This window comes from Betta splendens, chromosome 12 (assembly GCF_900634795.4).
Source record: "Betta splendens chromosome 12, fBetSpl5.4, whole genome shotgun sequence".
Classification (NCBI taxonomy): domain Eukaryota; kingdom Metazoa; phylum Chordata; class Actinopteri; order Anabantiformes; family Osphronemidae; genus Betta; species Betta splendens.
The window spans coordinates 13,517,845-13,542,109 of record NC_040892.2 but is presented as its reverse complement, the minus strand read 5'-3'; the positions used below and the strand labels follow the sequence as shown (position 1 = coordinate 13,542,109).

The following is a 24,265-nucleotide window of genomic DNA, read 5'->3' as shown; positions in this document are numbered from 1 at the left end:
AATAGGACGATTATACTGAATGGCAAAATTGTGTTTTCTTCTCCTCAGGGCAGATGTTAAAAGATGCAAACATGTTGTAACGTCGAGGCTTATTGAAAAAGGCAAGAAACCTGTGCAAGTCATTACAATAATGCAAGTGTTTCTCACTTAGAAAATGAATTTATATCATGTGTCATCAAATGTGCAGCATTTAAAAGTTGTTGGCCTTGAATGGAAGCATCAGCGAGACCCCGCCCGTCCCCTGACCCCAAAGAGACGTGTGGCTTCCCTCCCGTGCCTTCTGAGCTGACAGCAGTTTGATTAGACCCACTGGCTCAGTTCAGCAGGAACAAGAGTCTAGCCAACACGCGTCATGTTGACAGGAAAACCAGGGCGATGATTTGTAGAGACATCTTAATGACTGGAATACAGCGAGCAAATGGAATGCAAGAGAGCTGATCCAGCAGCTGGCTTGAATTCTTTTCTAGCTTCTATGCATTTCATCTATTAGCTTTAACTCAAGGGGCATTAATGATTAATGAGTTAAACGGACTTTAAAACACACCACCCCATTCTTGTAGTTTCACAAATAATGGAACAAATGACTGGCATTGCCTGTTCCCTCATTTCTCTGACTAATCAAGCTGATAAAGTGCCTGGAGGTGGTTCCGAATCACACATTCGCATTAAGCAGCTGTGCTCTGGACCTTTCCAGATTAGGTCCTGTTCCTAGTGGTTAACGTGAGGAAATTATTAAGGAATTAATGATACTACAGATTGTTCACATTTTATGTTCCTCCATTAATATATCTTTCATCATACAAAAACTATGTTTTTTCTTTTAATACATAAGCATTCAAGTGTATCTTTTTTTTAAACAGCATGCATTGTAAAATAGAGTTATGCCTATATTCCACAGTTAGGGCTTCGATGTTTTCTGCAATAGCTATGACAGTTTAATTTAAAATCTTGTAAAAGAGAGCAACCAGACACTGGTGCAATATGGAAGAGAAGAAGTAATATAGTTTGTAGTTACGAAAACAGGGCTTTGACGTATCAGACCCATATACACAGCAAAAGTACCAAAAGGTAAGTTCAGTTTGCTTTAATGAGCAGTTTGTTATCTAAAAACAGGAGAGGGTCAGTACACAACAGACAATGTAAGTACAATCAATGCATCCAGATGGGCTGCATCTGTGTGCAACAGGTTGTCTTAGAGTGTAGAAGGTATAATAGGAAAAAGGAAGATTATGGTGGGAGAAGTGAATCAAGTTGGTCTAAAGGATGTGTGAAGTGTTCTGGTGATTAGTGACTGGTTATTTACAGTCTACTGGGTTGCAGTGGGAATTATGATAGGTGGCGGTAATGCACCTTTAGGGGTGCCAGCTGCCGTAAAACACTACAGAAGAAGAGGAAGCAGCACAAGAAGCCGGTGACGAAGAAGAAGAAAAAAACAATAACATTTTGAGTTTGGCAACTCCCTCGGCGCGAACAGCATAGTTTATTTCGCTGAAATGCTGTAAGAAAGTGAAGCAGTACAACTCTTAAACATGTTCAGCCTGGAGACCTTTCAGAACCAGATTTCTGCTGTCATGGACGCTCTGGTGGAATCGGCGGTGGCGGAGCTCAGCAGGCTCCTGGACGTGATGGCCGCCCAGCAGCGCTCCGCTGCGGCTCCAGAAGAGGCGGCTGTAAAGAGCGACGGGGCAGCACCGGAGCAGAGACTGAGGCTCAACTCAGACATGACGGTGACACGCACGCGCACGCACGTCACGTAAAACTACACTACCCATGAGCTCAGGATTGGTTCTTGCCGTTATGAGGTCTGCACAGGTCCTCGCAACAGAATTGGCGTCAGTGGTGACGTCACAGCATCTTTTAGCTGATGAAAGATAATAGTTTGAACGTATCGGTTTAAATTGCGTGTATATAAATGAATAGTCTTAATAAGAGTAAATATAAAATAGCTGTTAGCTATACAGTATGTTATCATATAGGTAGCTGGTTTAGCATGATTGTTAAATAACCTTCATCTTTTCAATCTACAGAACCACTTTGCATCTCTTATGAAATCATGGACCTCAGGTGCAGCGCAGAAAATCTCAATGATGTTGAAAGTGTCTGTGTGTGAAGCTGAAGACGGTGCTGCTGAAGGGAACAGGGTCAGACCAAATGACAAGCTGAAACAGATAAGCGAGGAGGCATCTAAATGTAAGTCAGCTAACAGCTTTGTTGGTTGTGGAGAGGCTTTATTACGCTGACTGACATTAATGTGGTTTGATCGAGGTTTTATGTTTTTACCTTGCAGACACAGCTGTCAGACGATCCCACAGTAGGAGAAAGAAGAATGAAGGAGGACCCAAACTAGCAATAAGAAAGGAGAATTATTACAGAGGTACTTAGTCAGCTAGTGCATATTATAATCATAAACCTAAATGTACTCACACACACACGTGTATCAGCTGGCAAGTAAAGTATGAGATATAAAACAGTGTAACATGTTACAGATTAAACAAGCTACGTTTGTCTTTATCAGTCCTGTTGTGTTGCAACATTTTTAATTAATGACTTACTCTGTTAAAAATATTTCTACATTGTTTGAGTGTTGTTTGTTAAGGAGATTGGTCTCATACAGTATTGTTCTGTTTTGCTGACTAAACAATAAATGAACTGGTCATGTATGACCTGTCTGTATGAAACACATAAAGGCTAAATGAACTTTGTGTTTGGTAGAGTGTACTGATATAAATCTTGTCTTCTTGTTGTTCAGATGACCTCCAGACTGAAGTTCCACCTGCAACTCTATCACAATCAGTAAATGAGCCTGGTAACTATTTTAACTTATTTTTTAATAAACAAAGCAGAAGAAGGAATTTACAGAAGCTGAAAGTTTAAATCTTACATCTTAGCGGGATGTAGAAGGTTGATGAGTCATACTTCCGCTATGTATACAGCTTGTGTATAAAGACAGACAGATCATGTTCTGCGTTGGCTTGTTCTATTAGAACCTTTTGCTTGTTGTTGAGTTGTGAATTAACATTGGTTAAAAAATAATTCATTTGCAAACACAAACACAACCTGATCTGTTGATCAGAATAGCTGTGTCCTTCAAAATTGGGTTTTATGTACCCTGACAAAGTTTTCTTGTTTTTTCAGTTACTGTAACCAGTCAATCATCCTCTGGACCTGACATCTTGGAGACTGACCTCATTTCAGATCAAGCTCCTGAGCAGGCATCTGATGTGCGCGAGGAGGATAATGTCCAAGACAATGCTAACATTTCAACTACTAAATCCAAAGTAAAACGGAAGACAACAGGCCTGTTCAAATGTCCATCTTGTGACAAAACATTTGCTCTCAAGTGTTTAATGGACAGACACAACCTCACCCACACCAAACCTCACCTGTGCTCTGAGTGCGGTAAGCGTTTTTCTGGGCTCCGAGGCCTCATTGCACATTCAAGACGTCACACTGGACAGAAGCTTTACAAATGCACAGACTGTGGGACAGAGTTTGCTTATAAGTTCACGTATGAGAGACATATGCGTCAGCACAGCGTGAAGAAACCATGCACCCACACCTGCACACTGTGTGAGAACCAGTTTGCCGGTTTGGTGGCGCTTCAGCGACACAGGTGTCGCGCCCTAAAGAAGACATTTGTGTGCTCACTTTGTCCAGAGACCTTTGAGTGCAGACAGAGTTTGGCAGATCATGAGAATCTCCATTCAGGAGACCGAGACTTTGTCTGTGAAATTTGTGGAGACAGTTTCTTCTCATCTTTATCTTTGGCTACTCACAGAGTGACTCACATGCAAAGGGAAAACTGCTGCGACGTGCTCGGTGTCGGATGCAGCGACATGAGCGTCCTCAGGAATCATCTGAGCAAACACACCGGGGAGCGGCTTTTTATCTGCGACGTTTGTGGCAAAGGCTGCAGTCACAAGAGCGCGCTGAAGCACCACATGCTGACCCACACGGGAGAGAGGCCGTACGTCTGCGAGACATGTGGCAAGCGCTGTGGCCATGCCAGCGCTCTTCAGAACCACATGAGAACCCACACGGGAAAGAAGCCAGGACAGCAGCCGATGTGTGACATGTGTGGCAAAAAATTCAGCTGCATGGTCAATCTTAAGTATCACATGAGCGTCCACACAGGGGAGAAACCTTACACCTGTGGTCAGTGCGATAAAAAGTTCAGCAACCCCAGCAATCTCAAGTTACACATGACTGTTCACTCAGGGGAGAAAATGTATGGCTGCAACATCTGCAGCAGGAGGTTCACTCAGGCCAGCAGCCTGAGAATGCACAGACTGATCCACACAGGAGAGAGACCTTATCGCTGTGTAGTCTGTGACAAAGGGTTCTTACACAGCGCAGACTTAAAAAAGCATCAGAAAGGTCACCACCCAGACGAGTCTGAAAAAGAAAAAAACATTTGATAGTCAATGATTTTTGGTAACATTACCTTTAATGCTATTATTGATTCCATTTCTCAAGTGTTCTTATAAAAATGCTTGTGGGGAAATAGAGTGCATAAAGACATGTTACATGAAAACCATATGCATTGATCTGCTGCTATAACAGACTTCATTCCTTCTGTTTCTGTTCTAACCTGGCTGCAAAGATTTGAGTCTGTTGGACACAGCATTTTGGTGGGCTTCAGCTGCTGCCACGTCACATTAATGAACTACTTTGTTCACATTGACTTCTCAGTTCAACAGAGAAGTTCAACATGTCTTTAAAGTTTGTGCTTGGCTGTCTTTATTATAATTTATTGACTTCCTTCTTACTTTTAAAGCACTTCGTTCTCACTTGATTGGTTTTACTGGAATTGCACAATTACATGTTGGTAATTCCCTTTGTCCTTAAACAAAGGAAAGAGTGGTGTGAGTCAATGAGGCCAATAGAGGAAGAGAAGCCCAGATAATTAACACTTCATTACGACTCAGATCTTGTATAAAAGCAATGGCTATAGTGATTCTTTTGGCCATGTGCTTGTGTGGCTGATGAACATGGAAACAGTTGTTATGAAACATCAGTTTTGTCTAGTACATCCAGAGATGTTTTGATTACTGTACATGTTGGGGAATGAGGCCATTCTTTTATTTTTCTGATAATTTAAAATCACATATTAGTTTATCTTTGCACAAAGATTGAAAAGGAAAACTACCAGCAGCTCTATAGCTTATCCTCATTTACTCATTGATGCCGTGGTACTGTATGCTCCTGGAAACACTTAGTATCATAATGATATACATCATACAGTACTTCTTTTGGGATGTACTGTAAAGCACCTGTAACCCCAAATTCTTGGATGGTTAAAAATGTTATATTGTTAAAAATATATTTCTCTTTGTTCTTTTTTGTCAAGTCAAGATAGTGTCTCTTGCCTGCAGCCTCATATTTATCACAGAGATATAAGACTCAGATCCATTTTCTCCTCCACCTCTCAGTAGGAAAGCAAAAACGCAAAAGTTGTGTGAAGAGATAAGAGTGAAAGCAGATAAAGGGAGAGTTCAATATTTAAGATACAGTATGAGAGTGTGCTTTGATAAATTTGAAACTGCATTTTGAGAATTAAACAGCTAGAATGAATACAGCAAATGAATACACATACACTGTAAGAACACATAAGAATATGTGTTACAGTATATTGTATCAGTTTTATTCCCACCTGTCAGTGTTGCTCTGGGCAAATATTGGGGCCTTCCTAATAGGCAGCATCTTTACTTCACTGATGGATGTATAGATGAAGAGGTCCTTATATGATATATGATATATGATATTAATCAGTGACAGATTAATAATAATATAATAATAATAGCAATATTGCTATTTTCTATTATTTAGATCATATATAGTTGAGAATTACTTGTGTCATCAATTATGGTTTACAGTTTTTCTCAGTCGCTTTAGTACAATTCTCAGATCAGAATGAAATTCTCAAAACTATTTGTTCAATTTTCACATCATGATGTCACGTGTGCACATCATATAAGCAGTTTCTCACTACTTTGAACAAGTTGCAAATGCTTTGGTACATCAATGCAATTGATTCTGAACAATTCTCTGCTCTTTGCTACATTATCAATTGTTTATGTCATGTTGATCAAAATGTATTCTATCGTTCACTGTGCAATAGTCTTACTCCTCAAAACATCTAGTCAGTAGTTCATCGTATAAGTCTATAACTGCAAAATGGTTGACCAAGTTGTCATAATGTGACAAACATATTTCTATACTGTACATCGCTATTATATGTTTTTTTGCTACATCTGTCCTGAATTGGTAAATTGCTCTCAGGTGACTTGACTTTCTCTAACAAAGGTGCATCTCAATAATCATCAACTGGCAAGTATATATATATGGCTGGAGCACAACACAATGTTCTATCTCTGACCATGGTGTGCTTACACATATTCCCATGATTGGTCCATACAACACAGAGCATCTTATCACCTGTCTAGAAACTCTCTACAGAGATCTCATCCCTGAAGAAGAGAGGGGTCAGAGTGGACATCACCTCCCAAAGTGTGTGAGTTTGGGACAATGTGAGTTTTCATCACTCCAATATCATCAGGCATCAGGATGGAAAGTTTATGATCACCAGCCACATAAACAAATGACCCTCCTGGCTGCCATTGTCCAGTCTCTTGAAATCAAACAAAATGGTGTAACTTACATTTTACAGTAATTTTCATCCAAACTTTAGCCATAGTTTATGTCAGAACCTCCCTCCAAAGTACACAGTAATATTGACAACATGACTAAGTAATTTGACTGTCTTGTTCGTAGACAATGACACAAGGACTTGATATTCTGACGCCACTGACACTTTCAATGACATAGAAACTTAGTTTTGAGAGATGAACTAAAGATTTTGAGCAACTTACAGGCTTTTGCAAGAGATCCATAGTGTTTTGCAAATTGTTTTGAGAAATGCACAAACATATTTGCAAACTTAAATTCTGATCTGAGAATTGTACTAAAGCGACTGAGAAAAAAAAGACCACTAGATGGTGGTGGAGGACAAACAGCCAAGAAAACGCTGCATTAATATTCTGCTAAACAGATTCTGTACATGTATCAACAGGTTGTTGTCTATTTTATCTGTACAACATATGTGTCATCCCTGCTTTAGATACATTTTTCCCCAAATGATCCAGTGAGACTTTATTCCTATTATTTGAATCAGCAGATCAAAGGAGGTTTGAGTGGCAGGGGATTGCAGTTACGTATGTGATAAACGTATTTATTTACTCATTTATTAGTTTGCCATGTGTCTATCAGCAGTCACCTATTATAAAGCTTTTAAAGTTGAAGATAAGAATGTGTATGAAAAAATCAAACCAAGACAAAGAAGATTAAAAATGAAGATGATGATCTTATAGAAAGAACCTTGTGTGTTAGATGTGGTTCCTGCTGCATGTTTTGTTTGTGCTCTGGAGAAATGAGTCTTTTTTTTTAAACTCAGTGGCACCAATCGCCCTTTGTGGCTTTGTCTCGGGTTTCACAAAGCGGGTCGTACAGTTCTAATGCCAGTTTCTTGCATTTAGTCCAACCTTTTGTCCCATTGAGGTTAATGCTGCTAGAATTCACTGTTTTTATGGAGATCAAACTCCTGCTGACACCAAGGTCAGGTTCTCTTTGCAATTGTATGTTTGAAACATGACCACTGTTCTGAGTGTTAAGATATGATTTAGTGTGGCAAAAAAAATATATATATATTCATAGAAATCAAAAGGTGAAGTACATACAGTAAAGTAATGCAAATGTAAGCATTCAATGTTGACTCCACAGTTACTGACAACTTGGATAGTTGTCCTGGACATTTCCTGTTTACAAAATGACATGACCTTTATTGTGAGTTGGGTACAAAAATAGTATGGATGGTTTCAAAAAATAAATAACCTGTGTTCAGATTATTTTCTGTACGACTCAGCAGGGACATTACGTAATTATATTTATTATCTACAGTCAGGTCTGTCACAAAAATGTGTATCCTATGTGCATTAGTCTCAAAAAATCTGTACTACTGTACTTCTTTAACTTATCTATGATTATTATCATGATTATTAATAGATCTTAGCACCTCTAAGATACTAGTGAAGAAATCAATCAATCCATCAAAATATTGTAATTATAGGTCCAAAAATAATAATGTAGTCATTTCCCTTTAAATTGATCAGTGCATTTACTGTGTGTTCAGCCTGGACAGGTCACCAGTCCATCACACATACATGTATAGAAACACAGACAATTAACCAGACTGCCTGACTTTGGGCTGTTGTTTTGAGGAGCTAGTGCTGGTGGTTGACATGTGTCTTTCATTCCTTGCTGTGTCCTCTATGGTTCCTGCGGTTTACACTGCACCACATCTCTTTGCATAGAAATAGACGTTATTACTTCACCCTATTTCTAAAACAGCAATAACTACTAACTGCTGCCTGCTAAACTGACCTCCAGCTACTTTCATTTCTCGTCCACTGTGCTCCCTGTGTGTTGTCTTACTGTGACTAATAGGAGATTGTTTCATGGGTCACTACCCTGACGGCCCACTGGAACCATGTGGCGTCAGAGTGATAAAGTGTGTGGACAGGTCATCATCACAGGTTCTCTGCACCTAATGATTTGATCCAAGGTCCAGGCTTACCCACACAGGGAATCAGACCTCCACTGCCCTTGTCTGTGGACAAACCTGTCTGTAAAGTTACTCACAAGGTCAGTTTTACAATCAGTAAAATACTGAGTTGAGTTAACTCATAATTGTTTAAATGGTGAATAATGGATGGATGGATAGATTCCAGATTCAAAAAACTTTAGTTATGTCAGAGGGAAATTCCTTTGCCCACTTATGATTGCTATCAAAAAAAAGGGGAAATATCTATCTATCTATCTATCTATCTATCTATCTATCTATCTATCTATCTATCTATCTATCTAGCGAGCGAGCGAGCGAGCGACGAGCTAGCGAGCGAGCGAGCGAGCGCGCGAGGAGAGAGCGAGCGAGCGAGCGAGCAGCGAGCGAGCGAGCGAGCTCTCGAGCGAGCGAGCGAGCGATCTATCGATCGATCTATCAGCGTAGCGAGTCTATCTATCTATCTATCTATCTATCTATCTATCTATCTATCTATCTATCTATCTATCTATCTATCTATCTATCTATCTATCTATCTATCTACAGAATATACATGCATACATACATCTACCACATAACTTTACTTTATATACTTCACGTACATACACATACAGTAGATATTCACAGATAGATGGATTGAGGGGTTCATGGCTGGATGAATGGATGGATGGATGGAGGGATCCACAGATCATTACATCACTAAATAACAATAGTAAAAGGAAATATACTGTAGATGAATAATAGATGGTGCAATAGGTTCAACAACAGATACATGAATGGTTAAATGATTAAAGAATAAACAGATAATGAGTAGATGGATGATCTGGAGTGTTGGCACAGGCCACAGATCCAGTCAATGTGTCAGCTGACTGTGCTCGTGACTGTGTGAGGGTAGAATGCGATCAATCAGTCGTGGGGGCACAGCTCACTGACATGATGACTTTGACCTTGGATCGGCACCATTAATTAAAACTCTGTCGGGTTCTTTATCATGCGCTGCTCCCCCCCACGCGGACGGCCCATCAGTCAGCGGCAGCAGCTATCAGCTGTGAGCCGGATAACGTGAGCGCTGTGAGGGCTTACATCACTGCAAATTATGCGAGATTATCAAGCGTATGTGGGTCGAATCGTAAACAGTGGGACGAGCGAGCAGCTCAACTGGTGTCAGCAAATACAAAGACAACCAACTCACACCCGGTAATCAATGGTGAGTCTGCAGGAAGTGAGAAAATCTATCAAATGTCGGGTTTGCACAGTAAAGTCTTACAGTTAGGCCTCTATAAAGCAGGATGTCTCCAGACATTACAGTTTACATATAGAAAAGCATGAGGTTCACCTTTAGTCTGAAAAATGATTTAGTATGATTAGAATATACCACATCATGTAAACAGAACCCTATCAAAATAAAATAGAGGATATTATTAAACATGTGCCTCTACTTGTTTTAAGGTATGGACTCTTTGACTTTCTGAAGATGAAAGTTACTTTATGTCTTCCAAACTTCCCTGACCCACTAGGCCCCTTGCAAGCCTCTGTAGCAATACGTCCAAGTCAACATCTGGAAGGTGTGGGTAAGAGTGCACTAAGACATTTTGATCTAGAGGAGGAGGAAACAGGGAATTAAAAGCAATAAAAACATTTACCAAAACACTGGTTTCCTAGTAATTATGCACAGTATTATCATGCATATACTGCAGGAAATTATGTGTTAACTGTACTTGTGTATCCTCCTGATGAAGGCCAGGAGTCACTTTATTGATAGACAGAGGAAGGTCAGAGCCAAGGAATGCCACTCCCAGGCCTTCAAAACAGAGATATTTCATATGAAGAAATCAAAACAAGTCCCGCATGTGAAGCCCATGGGGAACACAGCTGCACTATTAACAAGAAGAGGAGAAAAATGGAGCTCACTCGTTGGAGTTGGATCAAGTCGGACATTCATCCAGCTGATTTTCCATGTTGTTCGCATTTCCTTCTACCTGTGGAGAAAACGCCCTAAATTATAAAGATGAAGATTAGGATAATGCAAAACATTAACAATAACAGAAAGAAAGTCACACATGCAATACAGATACAACCTATCCACGTTGTACATGTGCAAGATACAAGTTCATCAACAATCTGATAATAAATGTAGACATACAGTAACATAAAATCAAACATTTAAATACATATAGAATATCTTCATTTTACATAAAGTTGTTGTAAAGTTTAATTTCCCCCATAAAAAAAAAACTCTTTTCAGTTTAAAACTGTGTGTCTTGTGTAGGGTTTGTTTAACCAAACTTTGTTCATTTTAATGTTATACTTTTGGGTTTAGAGTACAAACCTAAGGAGCGTGTCCAGGTTGTAGTCAGTACCAACAGGTATAGTTAAATGCATTGTGGTACCATTTTAAGCATTTGTCAAAGCTGAATAAATATAGTCAATTAATAATCAACTGTGTGTAACTGAATCTGTTAGATCAAAAAAAGCCTAAAGTAGATGAGATTTTGTGTGTAAAGTGTAAATTTACAGTATTTAATCACTGCAACAAGTGAATATATCATTTACCCTCAGGAATTCTCTCCAGATTTGACTTCATTCCTTTTTCTGATCACTAAACAGTAAATGTTCATGTGAGCGAGCCTACATGTGACTACGTTGCCTGGTCTAATGGCACCATTAGTGTATTTCGTTGGGGCGTAATAGGATGAAGCCCAGCTCCTAATGGAGCGTGTGCAGCTCTGGACCTAAAGCACAGGCCGGTGATTTCTTTCCAGCAATGATGAAGCATAACAAGATCTTCAAAAGGCTCAAATGGTAAAATCAATACTAAACTGAAATGCTGCCATGTACAGTAGCTACAGTAGCTGCTGGAGCACAGATGAGAAAGGAGAAGGTTTCAGGTACAATGCTCGAGAAAAGAACTGCAGCAAACAATTTAATGTTCATTTTCATTGCACATCACAAAATGATTTTGAAGGCTTTCCAACTCAAAAACACAACATCATAAAGTTAAATAGAAATCCATGTAGTTACCATGGATACTTAGTCTGCGTCAAGACTACATTTACTCCAAATTCAGATATATATGAACTTTTGGAGACTTCTTCTAGTGACTTAAATGACTTAGTTTAGCTGCCTATTAAACATAGGCAGCTAAAAATAAATAAATAATGCAAAACAAAGTGTAGTTTTAATATAAAACAATACATATGAGCTATTTCTGAATAATTGACACATTCAGTCGATCCACAATTGTCTGGCAGGTGTTTGCACTTTTCTTTAAATATAGCGGCCTTAATTTTTACATATTATATGTTTTACCTGTTCTTGCATCATCGTAATAAGATGGTGGTAAGTGGTTTTGTCCATGTTTAATCAGTACTTCTGTGACTGATTCATATATACAGTAGTAGTCTTTTAAACAACAGTTTGTGCACCTATCCTAACAATCTACACCATGTGTGATTCAGCTGCTCCTTCTTAATATTCTTATCCCAAGCAGGCAATGGATAAACACAGGATGAGTTACTGTAGGTAGAACAGGTCAAGCCAGGAGGTTTTGCAATCCTGGATAAGTAGAAGTTTCTCTTATTTAAATATTTGCAACCAGTCTCACTGGTTACCAGATTACTTGTTCCCACAGAATAAATGAGACCTGGCAGCTGATTTGAAGTGGATTCAAGTTTAAGTCACTCTGCTTGAGTTGATGTTGGGATTATGTTCTTTGGAGCAGGACTCAGTGAACGCACCAGCTCTGATCACAAGGAGCAGAATCATACAGTAACAAAAGATGGCGTTAATAGGAAGAGTACTTCCATGGAAGTATTGGTACAGTACCTTATCAAGAGATACTGTATGTCTGTAGGTTCTACTGTACCACATGAGCAGATGCAAGGAAATCCTCACAACTACGATGTTAACAAAGTCTGTTTGTTTTTTTCAGTTGACCAGATCTAGAGGCGAAAGATGCTGTAGTGGAGAAGGTTTCTTGTTCTGTTCACAGTGTCAAATAGTCCATTAATGAGAATAGCGTGGAACAAAGCGTGGGCAGTTTCTGCCTGTCTCAAAGGAAACAATTAAGGCTCTGTCTTCATGGACAAACATAATTCACTTCCTCTATTGCTCTTCTCTTCCCAGATACATTAATTAGAGCTGTTTCTGAAAATCTGAATGTTTATTGTAAGTTTAGGTTTCGTTGTTGTTGAATAGCTGTAGTTGAATTCCTCAGACTCTTCAGACTGTCTAGTAACCACCCCTCACCTAATTCAAACCTGTCTAACACGATCCTTCATGTTTTGAGTAACTAAAGTTGATTCTCCAGACTTTGTCCGCAGTTGCAAAAGTTGAAAATGACTTCAGTTTTGTTTTTCACCACTTTACTCAGTCACAAGTCCTCCTCTTTTATGTTATGATATCAGTATACAGCCAGTATTGTCACAGTCACAATCAAGCAGCTGTTCCATAAAGAACTCAAGAACTCTCTGCAGCCTGCAGTCTGAAACTAGTTCTCTCCCTCTCTCTCTCTCTCTCACACACACACACACACACACACACACACACACACACACACACACACACACACACACACACACACACACACACACACACACACACACACACACACACACACACACACACACACACACACACAGACTTTTCCCACTTTTCCATTCACATCCTTTCACTCGACCATTGTTGTATCAGTCTCAAGGTTAAGCCTCAACTGCAGATCTGTGTGTGTGTGTGTGTGTGTGTGTGTGTGTGTGTGTGTGTGTGTGTGTGTGTGTGTGAAGCTTAAAGAACCGGTTGTATTGATTCGGACTGCAGGGCGAAGCTGTCAGCAGCCTTGAGTCCTGCCGAGTACAGGGACACGCAGCTAAAAGTAGACTGACTTCTGCGTGTACAGTTTATTTAGGCAGGTTTCCTACCTTTACATTCTCAGTAGTGGATGCTTCTGTGTGCTCATATGACCTAATAGCATGTCTTTCAGCAAATCTATGCTGAGTTGCCTGCAAACAAACTTCAAGAATGTAGCTGTGAGCACCTTTAATAATTTGTACTCACACATCAAGGCACACAACTTACACTAATATTATTTTCCCTTATTGCACTGGACCATGACAGTGACCTCTATTATGTATTATGAATAAATTATCCACACACTTTACATGAATACTTACAATATCATTTAATCAGAGCTCAGTCATCATTAGTCAAATGTACAATGTTTATCATTTATCACAGTGTAGGTTTATTATTCACAATTATTAAATAGTTTAGACTGTGGCTAAATCATTGTTGATGCATGAGGTGGACAGATGGATATTTAAGAGGAATAGTTTATATACATATAATAATCATATAAACAGATCTAGTCTATATTACTTGACGTATGTGTACAGTATGTAATAACAGCATCTGTCAAATAGTGCTGTGGTGTCTACAGTGGTGGATATTGTAGGAGGAGTTGTTGAAAATGATGTTATAAGTGTGTCTAAAATACAATACAAAGTGTGTAAAATGAGTTTTAAGATTTTTCTTGGTTCTAATCGCAATAACGATGCATTATTTACACTTTAGGATTATTTGCCCAGATGTTTCTGAACACACACTGTCATTAAGTGGGCAGCAGATGCTCGGCGTCGTACCTGTCAGCCTCGCTTTAAGCGCTGGGATGAATGCTTCACCTTCTTCAGACAGATCTGCCAACATCTGAATCACCGCAGCGGCACAAGACACCACACAGATTGCTGTCCGAGCAGATTTATTTGATGTCATCTCTGCTGATTCACTGTCAAAACCGCTTGCCAAGATGAAGCACTGCACCAGAGCTCTTCACATTTCTTTCCACAACGTCTGCAAAATGGGTTGTTTTATATCTCAGCTTTAAAACCCCGCCCATCGCCACCATTTGCTTTCTTGAGAGAAAAGATTTTTTGTTAATGATCTTGTTTAGCTGTTTAACTACAAATAACTGAAAGAATTAATAGCAATGATCAGAGCGATTGGTTAATCACAAGCTATAATCTTGTAGTCCCACCAATTTTATTCTTCCATTAATTCATAACAGTTTATTCACTTTATAGCAACATGCAGCAGTATGAACACAGTTTTATAACAGATCTGTTTTATTTTTTGGGGTTCAGACCAGTGCTGTATATATACTGTACTCCTCAGCACATGAGCTTGGTTCTTAATTAACGTGTAAAGTAAATGTTTTTCATATTTTACCAATGTTATGGCAGCCCATCTATTGGTAGAGTGGTTGTATGTAAGAGTTATTATAATAAGCCTAAAATCATAGAGACACACTATGGAATTTATTAGTTGCTCTGGTTGACATAATTAGCTGCAGGTTTCACTGGAAGGAACCTTTTCTTTCATCTGTGTTCAAGATCTCTCCTTTACATCATATTTTAAAGAAATCTAATACCGCCTACTTCTACTTAAGGGATATTAGTAAAATTAGGAGCATTCTCTCTCAGAGTAATGCTGAAAAATGAATCCATGCATTAATTCTGTGTAGGATAGACTACTGTAACTCCTTACTCATAGTTTGTCCCAATGGCTCTTTAAAAGATCTCCAGTTAATTCAAACTGCTGCAGCCAAAGTCTGACTGGACATCAGTTTCTCTGCATCGCCTCACTGGCAGGTAGAACTCTTAGTATTTCACACACACTGTCCCAGAGAAGAGATCTCAGATTATTCTATCGTTCGTTAACCAAGTGTGAAATGCCATAGACTAATGTCTAACACATTTTAAATGGCAAGCGATCTACTTGTGTTGCATTTGAGATCGGCGTGTTGGGAATCGAACACTGTGGTGAATCTTATCTGACCTCCAAACATCTTCAGATCCAGATCTTAGTAAAGGACTAAAAAGTTGTCAACTTAAACCAAAGCAGGGCTGTAAAAAAATGTGTTTTATTACATTTCCAGGATAAAATAGCAGGAGGATTAATTATACCCCTTGGCAGAGGTTTATAGTTGTTCCTGTTTTTCCACAGAGGCCAGCATGTGGCGACGCGGATGTTTGCTCGCTCAGTTTTGCTGCTGATTGTCAGGATGGCTTTAGCAAATCCATACATCACAGTGGGACTCAGAGATGACTCCCGGCATCAGCAGCGGCAAAGACAAGTCTCCTACTGTCTCCGAAATGAGACATGCAAAAGAGACGCAGCCTCAAAATTAAAAGACAAATTGTCTGCGCCGTAGCGGGAGCCAGATAAGCCTGTTAAACAACACAACAGCGTCACCGCAGGATGACGGCTGAGGAAGCAGACATGATGTCTATCAAGGACGGCGTCGTAACTATAGGGTCTTCAGAGATCTGCCAACAGCACGTTGTTTGGACTTTGGGTGCTGTGCGCTGGTTTCCTCTTGTATCTCCGCGTGTGTGAGTGTGTGTGTGTGTGGGGGCTGTGACAGAGACAAAACAGGCCTGCAGTTCATTCTCGGTGATTCATTTTAATTGCCAGACAGACAAGCGCGCTTCTGATAGCAGATGGAGGGGTCTGCTGGTCCAGCGCGGCCCGATTCCCTCCAGTGACCTGCCAGGCGCGTCACCTCCGCCTTCTTTTCTCCCGTCAACCTGCGAGGTCGCCGGGGTCGCGGTCGAGCCCCATCCTTCAAGCGGGGGGGAGAGGGAGACAAGCGTGAAACACAAGGCGACACCTTCATACTTCAGCGAGGACTCCTCTATGATGTGAAGACGTAATCGAGCCCTGACAGCTGCTCAGAGAGAGACAAACGGCGGGTTCTTAAATCTTCATTAGTCAACAGCAAATGAGGTTTGTTTTATCCTGCAACACACGCAGACGGTGAACCCCCCCCCCCACATGCACACACTGTGCGGCTGTGTGCACATCTATTACACCTCAACTGAGAACCATGGTAATAGTGTCTATTGATTTCCTTTCTCCCCTCGACTAGTCAAGCATGTAGAGTTTGGATGCTGCATAATGAAATTACCTACACTCTGGAGGATGTCAGGAAAATGTTACAGCTGGCGAGAGGCCCCTCAGTGAGCGAGGGCCGTAAACATGGCACCTGATTGCATCGTCTTAATTCACAGCCAATGCCACAGCTTCCTGTCTCAATCAGCTGCTTCTGTTCGTCTCCTCCTTTCCAGTCATCAGGATAGTAACGCCTTTATTATTCATCTCATCAGTGGCACTAAATGATGTAAATGACCTCCTCTGAACTGTAAGGGAGTCCATTTGGACACTGTCAGACGCGATTAGACATCCAGAGCCCATGGGTCGACCCTCTTAGTTCGACACTGACAGATAAAGCGTCGCTGAGCTTTGGCGATTGTGAATGGATTGACTCTACAGGTGTGGGCGTGTGTGCTTCATTCTGAGGGATTTCAGATGCAGCCTGCAACTGAACGGTGGGAGCGGAAATGAAAGGGTTGTGAGTCACAGCTTGAACTCATGACACGCGCACAGCCACACGGTTTGATATGTGCCTGGACAGTTGAGTCAACAGGAAGCATTTGTGTGTGTGTGTTTATTCCCCCCTGAGCTCCCTGCTCTGAGTCAGTAAACATAATGCCGCCTTTAATTAGCTCTGCGGTCCTAATTGATTAAAATTCCCCGCAGAACAATTACGTGATTTCATAGACATGCTTCCTCCTTTATTTCTGTTTCGACTTTTTCTGCCTTTATCTTGGCTCACACACACGATCTCCAGGGATGAACTCTATCTATATACTGGTCGTGCTCCTGGTGCTCCGGCAGCGTGATACAAGTGTAAGTTCACATCATTTTATAAATCGACTTCCTCTTAAAAAACTGAATATGCACACATTATGCTTCTTTTATTTGTTATCTGTATCCTCACCGTTGTTATAATGTGTGTCCATAGTTACCATACATTCAAAGAGCTCCACATGCTGTTTGCAGCAGAAATCTACATTCTCAAACACTGAGACTTGTTGTGGGCTATTCTCAAAGCTCTCCTTATGGTCAGTCCATAATACTCTACACACTCAAGGCAGTATTAAAGTCCTTACACACAGCTCTGCTCAGACACAGTGTGTAACATACAATGCCTTTTTTAAGAAATGTAGTAAAATGATTTCAACCTTTTCTTTGAACTATTATTGGGAATTTTAAATTGTGCATTCAACATTCAGTTGAGTTTCAGCGTAGCTCCAGAGTAAAGTATTAGATAGATACTCTATACGGTCTAAAATACTGTATGCATAATATAACTGTACAATCTCAGGGAGGACAAAGCATCACTGTTCACTATACCTGTGTAACACTTTGCTCCCAGGAAGATATTGTAATGAATTTATTGTTAAAGCTTGAGAGTAGCAGGATGCTGCCAAGTTTGTTAACCCTTAGTTCAGTTAAGAGAAAATATATGGAGCATGCAAGCGTTTACTTTCCTCAGCTTCATCTTAAATATCACATATGAAGGAAGAATATTTTTTTACATTAAATTTCGTTTGATAATTTTAGTAACTTATTACTTTTTACATTCAGACAAATAAGGTAATTATATAATTGTGAAAATTTAACACAGTCAGCTGTCATAGTGCATTAGGTCCATGCTATCTTTAAATGTGATAGGCTGGTTAGAGACACAAACTCACAATGAGTGTGATCAGTTTTATGTTAGACTATGAAGGTCAATTCTAAAAAAAGGCAGCTTTTGGATAAAAAAACGAAAAAGGACAATTTCTTTTAAATTGTTTGCAAACAATCATTGAAAATAACACATTTTTGTCTTAATTGGTAGTTAGCAAACAGTGAAGAGCTGTATTACTGCTGTCTACTCTGGCTGGAGGGTGAGGAGCAGATATAACACGCCAACAAGGCACTGGGGGCTCATCTGTGCCGGCCCATATGAATCTCTGGTGTGAGCATGTGTAATCATGTGTGTTAAAAAGACAGCGCGTCTTGATTCCATGAGAGATATATGCACATGGCCAGCAGTGTCTCAGCTCCTCCGCCTGGTGTTATTGGGAGGGAGAAGGCCTGTGATGGGAAGCTATTTCACTCCATTGAAATAACACTCAGGCAAATTACTCTTTGAACTTGACTACAGGCTACAAGAGCCTCATCACAGAGTCATTGCAGCCGGAATGGCAGAGTAGTAATAAAGCATCCTCACTCACACGAAGACAGCTCATGAATAGCAATGAGCAGCAGGACACAATCAGGGTGACAGAGTCTTAAACAATGGAGAAGGAAGCAAGTATTTTTGTGAATCCTTCATTTGTCTTTTCCGTTCCTCACGCATGTACACACATCGTTAACAGAGCCCACACGCTGCTGACTCAATGTAAAGGTCAAGAGGTCACGGGCAGTGTTGCACCCATGGAACCAACAGTGCTCACATTTCTTAGCTGTGACAACACACCACTGATTAATTCACTGACCTTATTATTATTTCAAAATAATAAAGCTGACAAAGATTAGTAATTGACACAAAAAAATTTATAAATGCAAATTTCATAATTGTGTAATTGCTACTGTATGGTTTAATCCCTGCAGTTTCCATACTGGAAATACACTGTACACAAATAACACATTATAAAGCAGAATATCTTTACAGGACTATGAAAATATCTATTTGTGCAAACCAGAACCTCACATTTGGAAGTTGGATGAATTTCAAGCCGAAGAAACCGAGTTTCCGACCATGACAACCTATTATTTCATTAAAGCTTCTTTGTGGACATTGAACATTTTGTTGCCCTCAGTGTAATAATGCAAATAACCGAACAAAAACCAAGAGCAAGAGAGGGAGATAGACCCTACATCTACAGTAAGTGATGGCTTCCACCTGTTGCAGAGAAAGGAGGCACCAAAAAAGAACGCTAATGCTCATACGCATAGCAGAATGAAAATGAACCATCATGTCGGTCACGTCATTAAATGTATTTAAAGCCACCAGTGGAACATGAGTCCACGGCGCCCTCCATTTTGATGAGATAATGTGTCTGCATGACATGACGCAGACCCTTTCCTCTATAACTGTAACAGTTTTACCCTCCAGCCTTTGTTTCTGTTCACTTACTGTCTGTTGATTTGTATTTCTGTTACTCTGGTACAATATGTGATCTTGTTCTAGTCTTGTATCTGTTGTCCTACTTGTTACCCTGTCAGTTGATCTTGTGATAGATACTGTATCTAGTTGTTATACTCTGTCTATCTGTTTCCTACTCACACTTGTGTTAAAGCTTCTCTCCTGCATCACAATGATTTTGTGTTATTTTATATTTATCTACTGTATGTTTCTCTTTTATACTTCATTGTTTCACTCTCAAATAATTTACTAATGTCTTGTGGGTCGTGCATGTGATTCTCCAGTCCTCTGTCCATGTGGCCATGCATGAGTTGACCTAGTGAGTTTAAACCCTAGTCTGTTTGCTAGCCTTTAGCAGCTGCCTTCTGTCTGTCACTTTGTCACTTTGTGGAAACATGAGGCATAAATCAAGTTTAAGTCTCTCAATTTGTGACGACTGGAGTCTAAAATTATTGCTTCATTTATGCGCTCATCGCTGCTGACCTTCTACCTGGTGTCAGACATGATTGTGATAACAGATCAGAGAGATGTCGCCGGATGATTTCTGGAATTTGCTTTTGGAATATTTTCTGCTACAAGCAAACATTCTTCTCTGCACTAATCACAGTTTCCATCAACTCCCCTTTTGCATGATAATTCAAAAAACTATCAAGTGTTTTCTTTTCATTCTCACTCAGATGTCTTGTACTGTGAAAAGAAAGCAGATAATAATGAGAGTTTTTGTATTTACACTACAGAATCTGGCCTGTATGACCTTGTTTTAGGTCAGACATAGGGGGCTGATAATCTCTTTGCAAAGCTGCATGCAGGAACACAGCTGGGCCAGCCATTTCCCAGCATGCATCAGTTCACATCTTTCTGGCCAAAACCAACTGATTCTGCACATAGAATAACTCAGGCACAGCTTGACATTTGGCATAGGGAGAAAAGATATTGGATTTATAATTGAATTAGTGAGAGGAAGGAAAAAAAAGGTTTTGGGGAACTATTTTGTTGAAACATAATGATTTAGTGCTCACCCCACCGACCCCACCCACAGAAAATAGACCCCCAACTTTATGGGCCCATTGCCTGTTTTCTGGGGTCTTCTGGAGAAATGGCATTCGAATATATACATTCAAATTAATTTATCTCTGCAACCACAAGTCTAGCTGAATGCAGATAATGTCATAATGTAGGGGTCACTTCTGTGGGGTGATATGAAGTGTACAAATGAGTGTAAGTGTTACTGATGCGATGTTTATGAATTATAAAAAAGTGAAATCTTTCAGTTTTGTCTAAAGAAAGTGCACTTTCAGGATGAACATCTCTGTAAATAGAGGCCTCAGCAACTTCTAGCTTCTCATATCTCTGCCTAGCAACAACTGACTGTGGTCAGTGAGGTGTCATTTTACTCATTAGAAGCTATGCAATTGGCCTAGAATTACCAACCCAGGACTGACAGGACTCCAAGACAGTGAGAGTCACTGTCACAGAGAGTCACAGAGTGATTGGGTAACTTCCCAGAATGTTGGAATAACAAATAATGGCATTGGTTCACCAGTAATGTGGACTTTACAGTATATAGCCATACAAGTTAAGGTTAATTACTTAGCTAGCGATTAGCTTAGCATTTGTTGTTTTTGGCTTATAACTTATAACTCACCACATGTGATAGCTAGGATGCTTTGGCACATATTCTTGGATAAAGTATTGTAGTGGTAGTGCCACATGCTGTTGGTTATCGTCTTCTTACTTATTGAGGCTGAGTTTGATGCACATAAAGGACATTTATATAGCACTGTAGTCCGGACTCCACTGTTTATTTGATGTTAAACATGTATTTGTGCCTTCAAATATAGTGCAGTTGTAATGCATTCAAACCACTAAGGACCATCATTGGAGCCCCGGGGGCTTAAACAGGGTCCATAGTAACAAGCTTTGTCTGTCTTCTACCATAAACGTGACTCATGCTGTTTCAGAAGTAAAGGCCAGATTATTTCCTTTTGGTTATTTAGGCCATGTATGGTAAATATGGACTGATGCTGTTGGTATAAGAATCTACTTGCAATCTGATTGTATTATTGACATCATTGGTCTGTTTGGGTTATTAGATAAAGGTGTACCCTAAAAAGCTTTTAGCATCTGTTGCTTGTCTCCACTTCCTGTCTTTGACCATAAAAAGCATTTGGCTCATTTTGTCAGAGATGTCTTGGTATGGGACATTTTTATTTTATAGTATTTCAGAGAAACTCTTCCCCTCACCCTCTTTTCAAACTTTCATTCCCATCCAGCATCTCATGAATAGCACTGAAGTGTGTTTATTTTGTTGTCCTTTATTTCATGTGTCAGCAGATGGTGATCCCTGGGGCAGCGCAGTAGACGCCTCTGAAGGACCTGTAGCATTTCCTAACAGCTTCATTTAGTTCCAGGCATGGTGTCTGGCTGGGTGCCTTCACCTGGCTGGACCCTTTAGGGCTGCCAAACACCACAGCACCAGCCTTATTATTCTTCTCTTGCTCCGACTGTGTAATTTGATCAAGTTATTCATAACGTTTCAGCTGACGCCTCTCCCTAGAGTTAGCGTGACATTGCTATTTGCAGAGGATAAATGCATTATGGGATGGCCCACTGCTAGGAAATTGAGCATTAATATTTGCTCTTGATGTGATGTATATAAACAGACAGATTTGCAGGCTCTTGGCTTCTTTATTGACAACCAACAGGAGACGGGTGACTGAATATTCAGGACTGAGTTGAGAGACAGGAGATAGGAAAATAATAATAACAATTCATGTTTGTGTTTTTATCTGCTGGATAGGAGGCCTGCTGCTTCCCGTCTCAGCAGTTTGCTTCTAGGTGAGGTGGTTGACGGCTATCAGCGGGGTCCCTGTGCTTGTCACATTGGGCTAATTTCACTCAGAAAGCATGCAGATGCAGCTCGAAAAGGGGAAACGTGGATGAAAGCGGCGGCAGAAGGACGGACCGCTGGGACCGTCCCCACAATTCAGTCGGGCCTGGTTAAATCGATGCCGCCGTGTCCCTTAGAACACCAAAACCTGTGAGGCACTAAAAGTGTTTTTTTTTTCTGGGGGGGGAAATCCCTCTTTCAAGGCTTCCAGTCTCTTTATGTGAATTCATTCAAATACAACAATAAAAGCCAAAATACGCCCCCGTACATAACAGCCCTCCCATGGGCATGTGAGGAATAGAAATCATTCAGTCCTCGGGGCCTTGCTGCGATCTACCTTTTCCATTTGACATAGCCCCCCTGCGATGGAGCCCCTCAAAAAAAAGAAAAAAAAATGAAGTCATAGCGTTAGGTTGACCTTGCAGTGCAAATAACGCTGTTTGACACTGAAGTGTGTGCTGAAAGGGATGCAGTTAGAAATGTGTTGAGCCGCACAACAGCTTCTGGGCAAGAAACAGCCTGACGTGACCTTTCATCTTCAGACATGAAGAGGTGCTGGTACAGGATTTCTCTGTGCTCTCATAACATGATTTATTTTCCTTTTCATTTGCATTTGTTGTATATTTTATTCCTTGACATCCAGAAATATTTTGAACAATGACCTGGTTCTGCTCTCAGGTTTCCAAGGATCAGGGTAGTTGAAACAGAAGCAGCCAGTGGAGGCTTCATATCCTGTGCTGCTTTTTTACCTCCGGTGCTGACATTCACATGTTCTTCTCTGCCCCTGGTTTGACCCTGTGTTTACTTCTTCAAAGTACCCGAAGATGTATTGTACTTACTTCAAAACACCGTGTGCCACATAAAATATCACCGCTTCACTCCCACCATGCTGCCCAAACCTTAGGGAGTGTATGAAAATTATTAGAGGCGATGAGAAGGTCAGAGAGTTGAGGAGGATTGCACTCTTACTATTGGTTTTAGCGAAGCCTGACCTTTCTGAAGAGGAGCAGTGAAGGAGTTTGTGAATATTTCTATAACATGCAACAGTTCTGCTTGCTGGTCTCCTGTTTCTTTCCCCTATGCCCACCAGATGTCCTCGGAATCTCCTACTCATTTCAATCATCTCTGACATAAACAGATTGCTGGAATGTGTTGTTCACAAGACCTTCTCTGCCCACCTCTCCACCAGTTTCTCCCATAACCCTCCCTGCATACAGTCTATACTGGTTCTTTTTTTACCAGTTCCTTAGTAGCTCATCAGCTGTGCAACAGCATTTGTTCCCGTTTGTTTGATTGCTTTTCAACCCCTGCCTGTTTCCTGCACTTTAACTTCTCCCTGCTCCTTGTGCTTTGACCACCTGGTGTTTTTGTGGCCACCTGCCCGTCACCCCGCTCGCAAGTAAGTCTTTGTTTTCAACACTGCTTCTCATTATCAAAGATACTCCAGTGCACCTGCCTGCCCGTCCATGTCTGCATTGGGCTCCTCATGCACCAACCGTGACAGGATTTAAAGAAAATATCAATAATCCTGTGGAGAGACGGGCTTTTTTTATTTTACAAACTAAAGCACAAGATTTAACCCTTGCACTCATAATTTATATGCAATCTCTGGCGGTGCATGCCAAAACAGAGTTATTAAATGTTATATTTTTGGAATTGAATTCATATGTGGAAATGGAAACAAATGTGAGAACAAAAAACTGCAGTCAAAATGAAAAAACTGTGA

General features: G+C 40.4%; 1 protein-coding gene across 1 annotated transcript; it reads left to right on the top strand.

Annotated features, from left to right (window-relative positions):
• Positions 1-321: 321 nt before the first annotated feature.
• On the top strand, positions 322-5,354 carry LOC114867171 (oocyte zinc finger protein XlCOF6-like). Its single transcript, XM_029169610.3, has 5 exons — positions 322-1,727; positions 2,028-2,190; positions 2,288-2,374; positions 2,750-2,806; positions 3,136-5,354. Exons 1-5 carry the CDS (start codon positions 1,530-1,532, stop codon positions 4,416-4,418), a joined length of 1,788 nt encoding a protein of 595 aa, XP_029025443.1. The 5' UTR covers positions 322-1,529; the 3' UTR covers positions 4,419-5,354.
• Positions 5,355-24,265: the final 18,911 nt, after the last annotated feature.